General features: G+C 48.1%; 1 protein-coding gene across 8 annotated transcripts in view; it reads right to left on the reverse strand.

Moving 5' to 3' along the window:
• The window catches only part of QKI (QKI, KH domain containing RNA binding), a 151178-nt gene extending 147625 nt beyond the window's left edge, over positions 1 to 3553 (reverse strand). For 2 of the 8 annotated variants that reach the window (XR_007133479.1, XM_047769771.1), the window contains exon 1: positions 2976 to 3258. Coding sequence is in view for 7 of the 8 variants with exons in the window: in XM_047769771.1 (XP_047625727.1) it covers positions 2976 to 3117 (142 nt within the window). In the remaining variant the exon portion in view is untranslated. Of the gene's footprint in view, positions 1 to 2975 lie in introns of all 8 variants that reach the window. The other 6 variants (XM_047769770.1, XM_047769773.1, XM_047769772.1 and 3 more) reach the window with 5 other exon arrangements.
• Positions 3554 to 14977: the final 11424 nt, after the last annotated feature.

The following is a 14977-nucleotide window of genomic DNA, read 5'->3' on the forward strand; positions in this document are numbered from 1 at the left end:
ACCAGAGAAATAAAAACTCTCAAACTGACCAGCAAATTCTTTAAAAGCTTACTTTCTAAGAAATTTTGAAATAGAATTGATACTCATTGAAAACTTCCATTTATCAGAAGATAAGTCTACTGTAACCAAGTACAGTATCTTAACTTGATGAAACTAATCACTAAGCAACATTTATAGTTTTATAAATATTTAAAAAGAATTTTTCTGCCAATCCTATGGACAAAGGAAACTGTAATTCTTAACCACAAACAGAAGTCATGATTAATTTGTTTTGGACAACGACAGGCCACAAAGGGGTAAAGCATAACCTGTCAAATTTCAAAAGTACATCACCCAGAATAGAAAAAATGCGATGCACTTCAGAAACCAATATTCTTCTCAAGTCAAATTGTTTATAATAAAGCTAACAATTATAGGAAGCAGCTTATTCCACACTAAGGAATAGCCCTTTTTCCTGCATGTTTGTACGGGTCTGATAAAAAAAAAAAAAAAAATCAAACTTCCTAGGCATTATGCTGTCCCTTTTTAAAACATCCTTGCTACCATACAGAAGCAATCTTTACCCTTAAGAGCTGAAAAGACTAAATGATAGACTAAGGCAAGAGATGGATTAAGCCCCACTAAAAGGGGAAAAAATGTGGTGTCCAACATTTAAAACTCAAATGGTTACTATTTCCAACCAGAGAGAAATGGAACAAACCTTCGTTAGAAATAACAATATAATTGGAATTATAGATTTAGAAGATTAGAAATCAAGCCAAAGGTTAGAAACTTTTTAACACAGAACTCCAAATTATCATTTAGAGATTTTTGATGAACTTGGAAGTACAAACGAGAAGGCTTTTAGAAGTAATCAGAGAAACTCAAATTATTTACTTCAAATAGTACAAATGAAGTGAAAATATTTCCAAACTTTTTTTATAATCTCCTATGCTGTTTGATTAAATTCAACATATTAATTTAAAGAATGCAATTTAACTCTAACATAGTCAATTTTCATTTACTATAAAGGATTCCTTCTACACAACTGGGCTTAAGGAAAAAAAAAATCTTAAAAATTTTTACTACTACTAGTAAAATTTAACCTTCATCAAAATATGCCCAGAAAAAAATAGCATATTACTTCAGCAATGTGATAAAATTTTTCCAATAGTTTTAAAGAAAGTGTTTTCAAATACATATATGGACACAAAATGACAAAGAAAATGATCTATGATTTAAGTTGCAATATAGGTCAGGTTATTAAGTTATGGTCCACATTTTGCTCCAAACATTTCTCATGTTTAAAAAAAAAAATAACTGGCGCCCCTTAGCGCCCACATTTGGAAATACTCAATTTAAGAGTTCCAGCTTTTTTTTTTTTTTTTTTTTGACATTCCAGAAAGTTTTCTGCCTCCACAATCTTTCAAATGCCAACACAAATAGGAAAAGCAGAATCCCTTAAAGGGGCAGCTCAAGTTTTCTCCGGAACAATTTGATATTAACAAATTTGCTGTTTCAACTAGGAAAAAGCTCATTTCAAGATGGGCTACAGCTGTATACTTAACACACGTAAGCAAAAAAATGTGTTCGCAGTACGAGTTTGGTTCGCACAAAAAAGTACAAAATCTAACAGTTCTGTACTTTTAAGTTGTTTCTGTGACTTTCAAAACAAGAAAAGCTCCAGGGATTCTTCTTTAACCACCTTTTATCACGGAGACATTTCCGGTCTTTTGTTCTTTCGCGACATCCCAACTCTCTAATGTTCAGATTCCTTTTTCTCCAGCTCTATATAGTTAAAATTCCTCAAAATTCTTGTGAAAAATCTGGAACCCATTGTTCATTGTATAAAATATACTTTTCCGTTTTCGTTTAACAGTCCTCCGGGGATGCTTCTACACAGAAAAAAGAAACTCCTTGCTACTCGACTTTCAAAACAGACATTTTTGTTGGTCGTATTTTTCCCTTGGCGTCCACAGACATGCACAGCTACCAGAAATTAACACTCCGGGTCACTGCTACAAGACCTTGTTAAAGTAATTCCAGAGTGGGTCAAAATTAATCTTCTCGACATTCTTCGCTCCTCACAGCTCTCCACCAACACAGCGTTTTGGCAAACTTTTACTCGTTTTTATCGTCGCCCTTTCAAACGTCTTGATTTCCTGTCTTACAAACTAAGGCAACGGCGTCCTCGGGAGAAGCTCTCCGCCGAAGTTCTTTGAAACTCGGGATTACGTTTACACTTGTCCTCGCGGTATTTCGCGTTCACACCGCCCCCCCCGAAGTGAAGTTAAACTCCCCAACAGTTCTCGCTTCCCCAAACAAAAGGACAAAAAGTGCTTTCCGCTGTCATTCCGTCCTCGCCCAGGGCTGAAGCGGCATTACTTTCGGTCGGCTGTGGAATCCCTCTGAATTAGCGAGCCCCACGCTACTCCCCTCGAGTACTCACAAGCCACACAAACTTCGAAAAAAACCACAGCCCCACGGCATCTCCCAGCGGGGGAAGCGCCGGCGACCCGCGGGAAGGCCCCTCCGGGAGCGGCCCCGAGGCCGGTGTCCTTCAGGCGCCCGCGGGGCGGGCAGGCCGGGCTGCTCCCCCGGAGGCCCGCGAGGCTGCGGGCCGTCGCGGTGCTCGCAGGCGCGGCCGGGAGCCGGGGCGCAGGAGGGCCGGCCTGCAGGCTCCCCCAGCGCTCCGACTCCGGCGCCCAGGCCGGCCCGGGCGGGGCGCGGGGGGCCGGGACCCGGGGCCCAGGGGCCGGGGGAGAAGGGGGGGGGCGTCCCGCCCGCAGGTCCCGCCCGCGCCCCGGCCCCGGCGCGCCCCGCGAGCCCGGCCTCGGCGCCGCCTCCGTGCGCCCCGCCCGGGCCTCTCCGTCCCCGGGCGCACGGTCCCCGCCGGCCGCGACCTTCCCGCCCTCCCCACTGAGGCGGGCGTCGGGTCCCGGGAAGAGGGGCCGCCGCCCGGGCGCGGGCCGCGAGGGGCCGGCGAGGCGACTCACCTTCGTCCAGCAGCCGCTCGAGGTGGTTGAAGATCCCGCAGAAGTTGGGCAGGCTGCTCATGAGCTTCTTGTCGTTCATCAGCTGCATCAGGTAATCTGGGGTGGGCTTCGGCTTCTCCTTCGTTTCCATTTCCCCGACCATATTCCAGGCTCCGCAGCTCACTCCGCCCGCCGCCGCCGCCGCCGCCGGAGAGGAGGGAGGGGCGGGGAGCCCCGGCCGCCGGCCGCTCGGGACTCGGCGTCCCGCTCCGCTCCGCTCCCGCGCCGGGCGCCGGGGCGGCCGGACCGCGCGCTCGCCGCGCTCTCCCCGCCCCCGCAGGCACTTTCCGCCCGCGGCCCGACGCGCTCCCGGCCCGCCGCCGCTCCTCGGCCGCCGGCTCGGCGCGTCCCTCACGAGGCCGGCGGGCGGGAGGCGGGTCTCCGCGGGCCGAGTGCGGGCGCGGGCCGCTCGGCGCCGGACGAGGAGGAGCCGGGCCGCCGCCGCTCGCTCGGCTGGTCGCGCCCGCTCAGCCGCCGCCGCCGCCTCTGCCGCGGGCTCGGGGTCTCTCTGGGCTGGTCCCCGCCGCGGCCGCCTCTGCCGCTGCCGCTGCCGCCGCGCTCTGACTCCGCTCCTCCTCTTCCTCCTCCTCCTCGCCTCCTCCTCCTCCTCACTCACTTGGCGGCGGAGTTCGCCTCAGTTCAGGCGGCGCTGCCAGCGGCGGCGGCGGCGGCGGCGGCGCGGGGGGAGGGGCGGCGGCGCGGGGAGGGCCGGGGGCGGGCGGCGGGCGGGGCCGCGCAGGGCGGCCGTTAGCGGGGCCCGGCCGGCGCGCTCCTCCTCCCGCCGCCGCCCCCCGCAGCCCCCGGCCCAGGCGCCGCCGCCGCCGAGCCGTCGCCCTCCGGCGGGGTGGGCGGCCTGAAGGGCCGGCGGCGGGCAGCGTGACGGAGGCGGCGCGGGGCGAGCCCGGCCTGGGCGCCGGGGTGGGCGCCCCGGGCGAGCAGGAGCGGAGGGAGGGGCCGCTGCGGGGCCGACGGACGGGGGAGGGCGCCGGGTGGCTGTGCTTTCGACTGGGGCGGGGGCGCGGGCCGCGTCGCCTCGCGCTCCCCGCTGCCGGCCGGCTCGTCTGGCGGGCGCGGTCGGGCTGTGGCGTTTGGTGAGAGGGATTTCCAGCGGGACGGGCTACGGCGCGCCAGGGCTGCGCTCGCCGCCGCACGGCCCCATCCTCTCCCCCGTTATTATGGTTCTTTAAAAGCCTCCCAACCACCCCCCCCAACCACCACCCCGAAAAAAAAATTTTTTTAACGTCCTGTTGCTTCACGGGGGACTTTCGGGGTGGGCGTCACGTGGCCCGACACGTAGCCGTAAGGTCCGAGAGCGCGTGCGTGCGTCGAGGCCGGCGGCCACGCCCCTTCCGAGGGTCGCCCCGCCCCCGCTGGGGCCCCGCGAGCGAAGGGGGAGGTGCGGGGCCTGCCGCGCGCCTGCGTGGGGCGGGCGGAGGAGGGGGCGCGCCGGAGGGAAGGGGGAGAGCGAGGATGGGGCCGATCCCCGAGTGTTAGTGCGCAGCGGCCGGGCCGTCGGACCCGTGGTGGTGGTGGTGGTGGTGGTGGTGGTGGTGGGAAGTAGAGGGGTCTTCGGTCCCTGCCCCACGCTGTAACGTTTGTGTTGCCCCGAGTCCTCCTGCGCAGGACGTGTTCACGATGGGCTCGGACTGTGGTTGTGTGGTTGGTGGGACCGCACGACGACCCTCATGTCCCCCTGGTCTCCTCCGGCCTCTGGAGTCACACGGCGGGATGGAGCCTGAGGAGCTGCGGGTCCCGCTTGGGCTCCTCTTGCAGCCCCGACGACGTCGCCGTCGCGGTGGCCGCGGGGGTGGGAGCGGCGGTCGCGCTCTGGGGTTGGGGTCCGCTCTGTTGCGACATCCCGCTCTTCTGAGAGCAGCTGCAATGAGGAGGGCGCACCGGCTGGACCGAGTCAGGAGCAGAACGTGAACGCTGTTTGCGATGTGATGGCATCAGCGCTTCGTGATGGCATCAGTATCCAGTAATAAAAGGCAGCCGCAATAAAGAAGCGAAATAAGGAGCGTGTACCTAGTTGGAGAAGCGAAATAAGGAGCGTGTACCTAGTGGGAAAAGCGAAAGTCAACACTCATATTTGCAAAGTTGAAAAAGAAATCATACGTTGAGCAAGAGTCTTTTCATGCATCAGAATAGATTTCAAATATTGTTTGGGCAAGAATTTTCTGAACCTCAACAATGCAATTACGGTTCAGAAAACTGCTGAATTTTGTCAGCCACCAAATCTGCATCTGCATTTTATTCCAAGCCCTTTATAACACGTTCAACTAATAATAGAGACAAAATTATTTAATATCAAACTGACCATTCCAAGAGTGGCACATAGCTGAAATAGCTATCTCATGTCTACAGTGTTTTACCTGTAAGAACTTAAGTTGGCTTTTTGGGGTTTTTGGTAGTTTTGCTTCAGATTCTGAGGAACACTGTTTGAGTTGTATTGAAACTACTAAATGAATTTCAAATACTCTTGAGTGGCAAGTAGCTTCTGGCCTGTTCGTTTAAAAACCATAGAGTACTTTTAAAATTAAGCTACTTTAATAAAGGAAATAGAATTGCTTTGCTAGGCAAAGTTAAAAACATTTAATTCTCAAATAGTTTAAGTTCACTAACATCCATCACTGTTAGTAAAATTGTAATATATTCACCTACTTAATATCTATCGAAGGATGAATTTTATAAATGCAGGGAATAGTAATTTGATCAAAAATCTGTTGTTTCTTTGAAAACTAATTAAGGTATGCTTCTTGAGTACCTGGGAAAATAAGTTGTTTTAAAGGGTTTTGGTACTAAGTTACTCATTTGATTCTGTAGTGTAACACGTTCACTCTCCTCCTTGGTCTTTTCACTTATTTATTAAGCTCCTAGGCCCTGTGCTAAATGTTCTACCTGTATATCTCCTTTAATTTCTCTTTCAACTTTGCGGCTTCGATTATGCTATTATCTCCATTTTGTATAAGGGGAAACTCAAGGAGAAAAAGGTTAAGTAACTTGTCCAAGTCTGTAGCTCATGAGTCCTGGGACTGGGATTCAAGTCCACCTATATTTTTTTCTAAAGCCCATGTGCTATGTCCTGCTACTAACCCTATCCAATGGGATTGAGACTTTTGATGATATTCAACAATTTTTGACTCATAGAAACTGCAATTTTATATGGCTCACCTGTTCCTAAAATCTCAGTGAACCAGATCAGGGGAAAAGAAGAGTGGTAGGCAGTATCAATTTCCCATGTATTAAATCCCTTCTGGTTACAACACTTGATAATAGCTACCACGTTTTACCTTTTCAAATATACATGGACCACTGCTCTATTCACAGTTCTTCAGTGGTCTCCCCCCTCAGATGAAAAGCAAAGATCTTACTGGGGCCTGTGAGGCCCCAGGTGCTCTGGTCCCCTGCTGCCTCAGTGATACTATGTTGGGCTCTGCCTGCAGCCCACCCCCCTCCAGATCCCTCCTGATTCTAAATTAGGCCAAGCAAGCCTTGCTTTGGTGTTTTCTTTCCTCGAAGGATTTTCCCCACGCATCTGCAAGCTCCTCCCACTCTTTCTCAGGTTTTATCAAAGAAGGCTTCACTAACCAACCACCCTATATAAAATAGTATATGCATTATGTAGACACACTTTCCATATTCTATCTGCTTACCCCCCCCCTTACTACTTTTCATAGCATTTATTTCCACCTGACATGTTCTATCTATGGATATATTTGTTTGTCTGCCTTCCCCCCCTACAGTGTAAGCTCCAGGAGAGCAAGGACTTTATTTTGTTCTATTTGGAACTCCCAGCACTTGGAAGAGTGCATAGTACATGTAGGCTCATTAAATATATCTTCCCCAAAAAGTATTGTTTGTTATGCTCTAGGAACTGTACAAAACCTTTACTTCTGTATTTTAATCCATCAGCAAACATTTGAGGTGGACGCGAATAGCCAGAGTTCTGAAGGAAGATAGCCGATGCTTGAGAGTGAAAGTGGCTGGTCCCAATCAGGGCAGAACTGGATCTGTGGAGGGTGAGGCCCCCTCACCTTCTTCGGGTATCCACAATATCTCTCCCTTCTCTCTCTCAAGCCCTGCCTCAAGCATTTCAGATATATATTACACCTTTAATTGCCCAGCAAATGACAAGCGCAGTGAGAAGCACAAAAATTCTTGAGATACATCACTCGCCTTCCAGAAGCTTAACATCTAAAAATTAAATGTAGAAAGACTTTAACTACATTATTACAAAAAAGTCATCTTTGTGACATTCATAATAAGTTAAATGTATTTGTAAGTTACATGGTAAGTTACAATATATGTATTGGGTGGGCTGCGATTTGCTGCGATTTGTAGATCTTTTCTTTCTTTTTTTTTTTTTTTTTGCTTTTTAGGGCCACACCTGCAGCATATGGAGGTTCCCAGGCTAGGGGTCTAATCAGAGCTGTAGCTGCCGGCCTACACCACAGCCACAGCAACATAGGACCTGAGCCGTGTCTGAGACCTACAGCACAGCTCATGGCAACACCAGATCCTTAACCCACTGAGTGAGGCCAGGGAGTGAACCTGCGTCCTCGTTGACCCTAGTCGGCATTGTTAACCACTGAGCCACGAAGGGAACTCCCAATTTGTAGATCCTTATAACGACTTTTTACTGTGTGAGAAATTATGTCATCTATATGTCGATACTAAAAATGGTTCCATATTTAATATCATTAATTAAACGAATGGAAATACATTTTCTGTTCTTTTAAATTTGATGGGCTCCATTTGTTCGTTGCCATTCTTGATACTTAAAAATAGAGAATTACAGTATTACAAACATTTTTTTTCTCCAGTACCATGGAGTTCTTACAGGAACTAAAATGTTTCTTGGACTTAAGCATCAGTCTTTGACAGCTTTTTGTCCCAAATGTTCTTTTTTTAAAAATCTTAGTCCTCCTAAAAGGTTTTCCCAGTATCTTTTTTTTTTTTTTTTCTTTTTAGGGCTACGCTCTACATGTGGAAGTTACCGGGCTAGTGATTGAATCGGAGCTGCAGCTGCTGGCCTATGCCACAGCCACAGCAACACCAGATCTGAGCCACATTTGTGACCCTTACCACAGCTCACGGCAACACCAGATCCTTAACCCACTGAGCCAGGCCAGATATCGAACCTGCATCCTCATGGATCCTAGCCGAGTTCATTAACCAATGAGCCACAGCAGGAACTCCCTCCCCCTAGTATCTTTGTAGATACCAATGTCTTAATAGATTTTTTTCTTTTTTTCTTTTTTTTTTTTTGCCATTTCTAGGGCAGATCCCGCAGCATATGGAGGTTCCCAGGCTAGGGATCTAATCGGAGCTGTAGCCACCAGCCTACGCCAGAGCCACAGCAATGCGGGATCCGAGCCGCATCTGTGACCTACACCACAGCTCACGGCAACGCCGGATCTTTGACCCACTGAGCAAGGCCAGGGATCGAACCCGGAACCTCATGGTTCCTAATCACTGAGCCACGACGGGAACTCCAATAGATTTCTTGAGTATCCTTTTAAATTGTGAGATGGCTTATCAGGTACTATTTAAAAGGTTGAAAATGGCAAATTTTAAGTGTGAATATCTTAATCGACAAATATTGAGTTCCTGTTTTTTGTGAATACCTATCATTATCCCGAAGGCACTTACTACCATGCTGGGAGTTAATATCACATACATATGAAAAGTTACCTAGTGAAGGTATATGCTAAAGACAAAATGCCTTAAGAATGGAAATAAGCACTAGCTACCTGGAAACCAAAGTAAGATAGTATGGGGAGCTAGCTTTGCTCTCCTGCTTGAGGAAGAGCAACTGAGCTGAAAACTTGGCAAGTGGTAAAGTATAGGCTTTAGGGTAGGAGTTTCCATTAAAAGCAGGAGGTGCCAGATTGCAGTTGGCCTCAAATGTCAGGCTAAAGTGTTCATAGAGGAGGGCCTTGGGAATTATTTCTTTAATACAAAGAAATGAATCAATAAAATAGTACCATGGATTCCTTTCAGTGCGCAATATTTATATCTTAGTGTAAATACAGCATTTGTCAAATGAAAGACACTGCTCCCATCTAATGTTCACCGTGCTGCCTTTTTAAACCACTAACATATTAGTTGCAGATACAATACTAACATTTAGCTTAAACCGCTGCACCAGGTTAAATGATAACCAGTGGTGTCAGGTTTCTATTCCTTTGACCCTAAATGAAACTTTAGAGGTAAAACATTTTCAGCCAGGGTGCAGGCCCTGGTGCCATGTAATCTAATCTTCATTTTATATTTAAACAGAAACTTTATCTTAAAAAAAAATCGTCTGTTAATTATGGGAGTATGAGAGTGAGCTAAAAAGGCATTTTATTTTGATCAACATTCGACATGCATGGTTTTAGGATTGCCAAACAGTTCCTGTCATGTTTCGCTGGACTGGGTTGATTTGTTGTTTTCTGTTTTTTTCTTTTACGTTCTGGTTCCTTCCTGATGAATCTATGATTAAGGTGTTTTGTTTTTTTTTTTAACATATTGAAAAGATACTGCGTGATTCATAACCTATGTGTTAGTTTTAAATAACAAATGTGAATAAATGTTTTAGGAGCAAGGGAAGTGCCTACTCATGTCGCAGACATTTAATTGAATGCCATTATCTTTTAATGAAATTTGACTGATAACCTAAACCTTCCATTTTTCTAGCTATTTCTCTCTATCCCTGCTTTCTAAACTGAGTTCTCAGTGGGACCAGGGAGCCAGGGGTTCACAGGGTCCCTGAGAAGGCTCAGTCACCTCAGTTGTTATCTGAGTACACAGCAACTACCCCCCATGTCCCAGTGAAGCAGCCGAGGATCAGAGCGTTGACGGAGTAAATTGTCACACCGCTAGTAAACACTGGGGACAAGGTCCAAACCAGACCTTCCAAGTCCTGAGTGACTTACGCCACGTTGCTTGCCCCTCACTAAGTTACACTTGGGTGCCCTGAAGAGCTGTCTTTTCATGGCTGAAATGCTGTGATCCCGAGTCTCTCTTTTGTCAGCCTTCCAACCAATGGTGGTAGTTGAGACCCTGCTGGTGTCCCGTGGAGAAATGAATGCTGTGCTGGGTAGAAAAAGGTTCTCTGAGTCCCAGCCTAGTGAGCTGTGCGGCACTGAGTGAAGCGCCAGGTCTCTGAGATTTGAACGGAGTGCTGCTCCTGAAAGTCTTTCGAAGTTCTAGAATCTGTGACGCTGAATCAGAGGTTTTCATCCATATCAGCAAATACTCTGTTGTAGTTTAATTTCTGTGCTAGGATAACCCTGTCTACAAATAGTGATCATGTAATGGCAATAAGAAATGTATTTTAAAATCTTCGGTGTCCAGTTTTGCACCCTCACTGAAATAAAAAAATTCCGTGTATGGATTTTTGTTTCCCTTAGAGAACACAAGGCATTTGACAGAAGATCTTATTTTTATCATTTCCAAAGTGTTAAAACCAAACCTTCCTTTAAAAAAAAAAAAAAAACATATTACAGCTTAATAAAAGTGGAACACTAAAAAAACTGCATCTAGATCTCCTAGAGGAAGAACTTATACGAGGAGAACATAAAAATTCCTAGAGGGTAGGATCCAGGCCTTTTCCTCTTTCTGCTCTTTATATGCTTTCCGAATCATCTACTTTCAATGATGACTTGTTTGAATGAATGAATGAATGAGTGAATGAGTGAAGAAGGAGACACGGACAGATTTGAGTTCTAGAGAAGGCAAGCAGCTGTGTGGGCTGCTCGCAGCCCGGAATACTTACCAGAGTAAACAGCAGCGTCTGAAGGTCCTTGTCTTCAGTGGCTGGGAAAACGGGAGGGGAGGGAGGGGCCTCTGCAGATGAACAGCTTTTGCAAGGATTCCTGGAGCATGAGGTAGGTCTCACTCTGCAAGAAACATGCTATTTGGGGCGGCCTAGAACACCCAATAGTCCTCTGCTTCTGTGACAGGCCAGAAAATGAGTACCTCTTGATTAATATTGAAGGGACTTGTGCAGCAATGAAATTTCATCAGGATCACTTTAACCTTAATATTTATTTAGGTATAAGATTAGAAACAATCATTTGCAGCGCTGATGCTCCACACCTCCGAGGGCCCCGTTCCCGCCCGTAGCTCTTAACCGCACTGCCAGCCCTTTCCCCAGAGCCCCTAAGACTCCCCTGACCCAGCAACCAGAGGCCTGACACCCGGCTCCCGGCTCTCGGCTCCCACCTGGCCAGCAGGCTCTCCAGCTCCTTTGTGCACCCGCCATACAAGTCATTAAAAACATTTTCATATTATCCTCTATTTGTATTCACCTATTTAGACAGTTGTTTATTTCATGTCATCATGTCCGTTAAACTTGAGTTTACTGGTTTTTACTAACTGCAACTAAAATGGGTAATTTTTTGTCTAAAATGTAAGTTGTTTGAGCATATATCCAACCTGAGAAGATTTATGAAAATTATGTTTACTAGGTTACCATGAAATATCAAAGTCTTCAGTTTTCCTTTCTATTTTTCACCAAATAATGTTTTAGTAAACAGGTTGTTGCCAGAGGTTAAAAAAAAAAAAAAAGATCCATCGTCCTCTTTATGGTGAACTCTTGTTTCCCACCCAAGAACCTCCACTTGGCTCTCTCCCCAGTCCTACACAGCCGTTCACGCTCCCTCGCTGACCTGTCCAAGTCACGCTGATGAGGCCAGCGTTTACTGTTGCCTAAGTATTCTGTCCCAGCCTGCCTGTAAAAATGCGTCACTGTAACCTTTTACAGATCTCCAAGGTCACCAACTTGATGAACTGGCATTAATTACAGGGATGTTCTCTCCACCCCCATTGGTGGGAAGAATCACTTTAAGGTGGAAATAAAATGTAACATAGTGAAATGAGTAACACTTTTGTTCAACAGTTCTAAATCCAGTGCCCCATATTTACACCAGGAGCCTGGAATTAAGTAGTGGTGGCAAGTGGCACACTGACCCGACACTGTGGCAGGCAGTGGGACGGGGCTTGCCTCGTGCCAGTGTCATCTCTCTGTGCGGGTAAAGCCACGGAGAGAGCAGAAAGAATGGAAGGATGGAATCAAGATCACGAAGCTGCTAGACTGTGAGATGAGGAAAGAGAAAAAAGACTTGGGTTCACAGAACTCTTGGGCAGTCTTGTGAGCAATCCCACCAGCTGCCATGTCAGCAATAATCCCGCTCCCTCCCCTCCAGGACCAGCTTCCTCTCTGGCCCAGCGGCTAATGGGCCGAGACTGCAGGCGTTCTCTGTGCCAGGTTCCCCGACCCCTAGGGACCGGTAGCCGACTTGACTTGCTCCTCTCCCTCAGCTGACCAGGTTTCAGCATTTCAGCTGGTCCGGTGCCTGACTGCACAAAGGCACACTTTCACGTCATCAGCCAGGCCCTGTCACTTGTCTGGAAGATGGAGCAGACACCAAGCAGGATGGGAGGGGCTGGCCATCTTGCTGGCAGAGCCATTAGCCATGAGCCTGGTGGGGGAAGGAGGTCGTTCACCTCTAGGCTCAGACAAGGGATGTCTGAGAACTACTTCCTTGTGAACTGTGAAAATATGAAATTATGATACGTGGCCCTACATAACCACCTGCCAAACCACAGACATGCTTTTCTCACAGACGATGTCGATGACGTATCTTTAAGCCCCACGCGATGAAACAGGTCCTAAAACATTCACCCTGAAGAGTTTGCTGGTCCTTGGAGGAGGCAGCTGAGCACAGGGGTCCAGACCGGCTGCCATGGAAGTCCTGGGATCCTTTCAATTACCTCTGACTCTCACTTCGCACCTGTAAAATGGGACAGTGCGACCTAAGGCTGCTGTCAGGATGATGTGACTAAATGCATGTGAAGAGCTCAGCAAAATCCCTGGACCACCGGAAGCGCTCAGGAAACAGCATGATTTTAAAAACTGAAAAGAGTAAGGCTTGGTTCTAGTGCTGATTTATCAGTGCACACGTGTCTTGGAATGTGTGTAAATTTCTCTATTTACGTTGAAATTGCATCTACAGAGCTCAAACTAGTTAGTCATCAGTTTCCTGCCACTTCCTATTGCACAAAAGCCTTTCCTGTTCTCAGGACTGCTGACACTAGGAAGTAAAAGGACAAATAACTCGATGAAAAGGAGCCTTGATCCCAGGCTGGCTGTGTTGTCAGCAGCAACAATGGCTGATCCGAAGCTGGCGCGGGGCCTTCGTGCTCTCCAAGACCCAGTTTTCAGCTGCTAGATGATAGAAACAGTTCTGGGGCTGTGGGGTAAAGGTGGAACAGGCAAGACTGCCTGCCTCTCGTCCCTGTCCTATAAACCCCTGAGCTGGCAGCGATTGGAGGGACCTGGGAAGATGCCACCTGATGGAGGGGCCATGACTCAGGTGGACAGGCTCTGCCTTCCAGACCTGCGGGAGCTCCCACGACCCCATCCACTCCATCCAGACCTTCTAACACTAACAGTTGTGAGCGGACCCAGGGTTTAAAATGTGAGGTCTGAGCAACGGCTGGGCTTTCTCCCATCCCTGGCCCCGGGGGCTCCGGCCTGCAAGCGTAGCCTAGTGAAGGAGTAGGGGCATCCGCCCCCTGCCTGCTGAGCCAAACCAGGCTTTCTTATGTCTCAGCAGACACTGGTAAGAAAAGCAATGAACACCGCCACCCTGTTTTTAACATCAGATACCATGGGAAAAAATAGCTCGTGTTTTGGGGAACTTGAAATCGCCAAGTGGGGTGGGAGGAGCCGACTGCCTTCACACTCACAAGTGGCTGCTGCATGTCAGTTCCACTAGGTCGTGCATGAAGCAACTGGAAGACAGTGACAGCTCTGGGTTCCCAGGGCCCTCCCTGAAGTGGCCTTGGTGTCTCCGAGGGAGCCAGCAGCCTCAGCTTCAGCAAGACTAGATCTGAGACCAGGGTTTCCATGGCCCAGGGCTCTGTCACCGCCCAGCCCCAGGCCCTGCATCGAGGCTCGGGAAAATTTACCGGTGGAGCCAACACTTTCTCTTAGAGGTTTTCAAGGTATCCAGATGGTTTTCAGCATGAAGGCCAGGACACACAATTTAATCAAGGTAGCTGAAAGGAGAAAAGAATCTTCAAATAAACAGTTTCATAATTATGAGTCTGGCTTCACAGTGAATCACATACCCGTTATAATACTAATGCTGAACAAAATTTACATTTGCATCATATGTTTTCTGGTTACCAAGAGGGCCAGAGTTATCAATAGCTTCCTAAGGGGTGTGATTCAGTCTGAACTATAACTGGATCCCTGACGTTCTAAGGGCTTGATAAGAATTTTCCTCCAGTTATCTGTTTCTATAAAACTGGCTTATTGTAACTTGTGGACAACAATTATGCACTAAGCAAAGGTAATGCTTCAGACCATTTGCAAAAAACTTGTCCCATATTTTCGGCCAGATCTGCCCAAGGCAAAATCTTGGCCATATCATTGAACTGGGTGCAAAGGGCCCAAATCTGAGCTCAGGGCTGGGCCTTCCCTCTGGCCTTCCCCTCCCCCACCCAGTTTCAAGTTCAGTAGCTTGCCTCTTTGCCTCTGCCTTCTCCCAGCCCAACAGCCTCTCCTGTCCCGGAGGTGCCATGAGTGTGGGCTACTTGAAGCTTGCTGCTGTGACTGATGGAGCTTTTTATTTATTTTTATAACGTACTGTGCACTATTAGCAGCACAATGTGTATGTCCCATAACTTTGTTCTTAATGTCTGTCATTGCACTTTCTGGATGGGAGATTTTGTAGGCTTGCTAGCAAATATAGCTTTAAAAAAAATTCGTAAGATTTTTCCTTGTCATTTATCTTTCATTTGATACTGTGTTCAGTGGCCTCAACTTTGCTTGTACAGCATTCATTAACGATATCATTCTAGGAGTTCCCTTGGGGGTTAAGGATCCAGTGTTGTCACTGCAGCAGCTCGGGTCGCTGCTATGGCCCGGGTTTGATCCCTAGCCCAGGAACTCTCACATGTCCCCG

This window comes from Phacochoerus africanus, chromosome 2, assembly GCF_016906955.1.
Source record: "Phacochoerus africanus isolate WHEZ1 chromosome 2, ROS_Pafr_v1, whole genome shotgun sequence".
NCBI classification, from domain to species: Eukaryota; Metazoa; Chordata; class Mammalia; order Artiodactyla; family Suidae; genus Phacochoerus; species Phacochoerus africanus.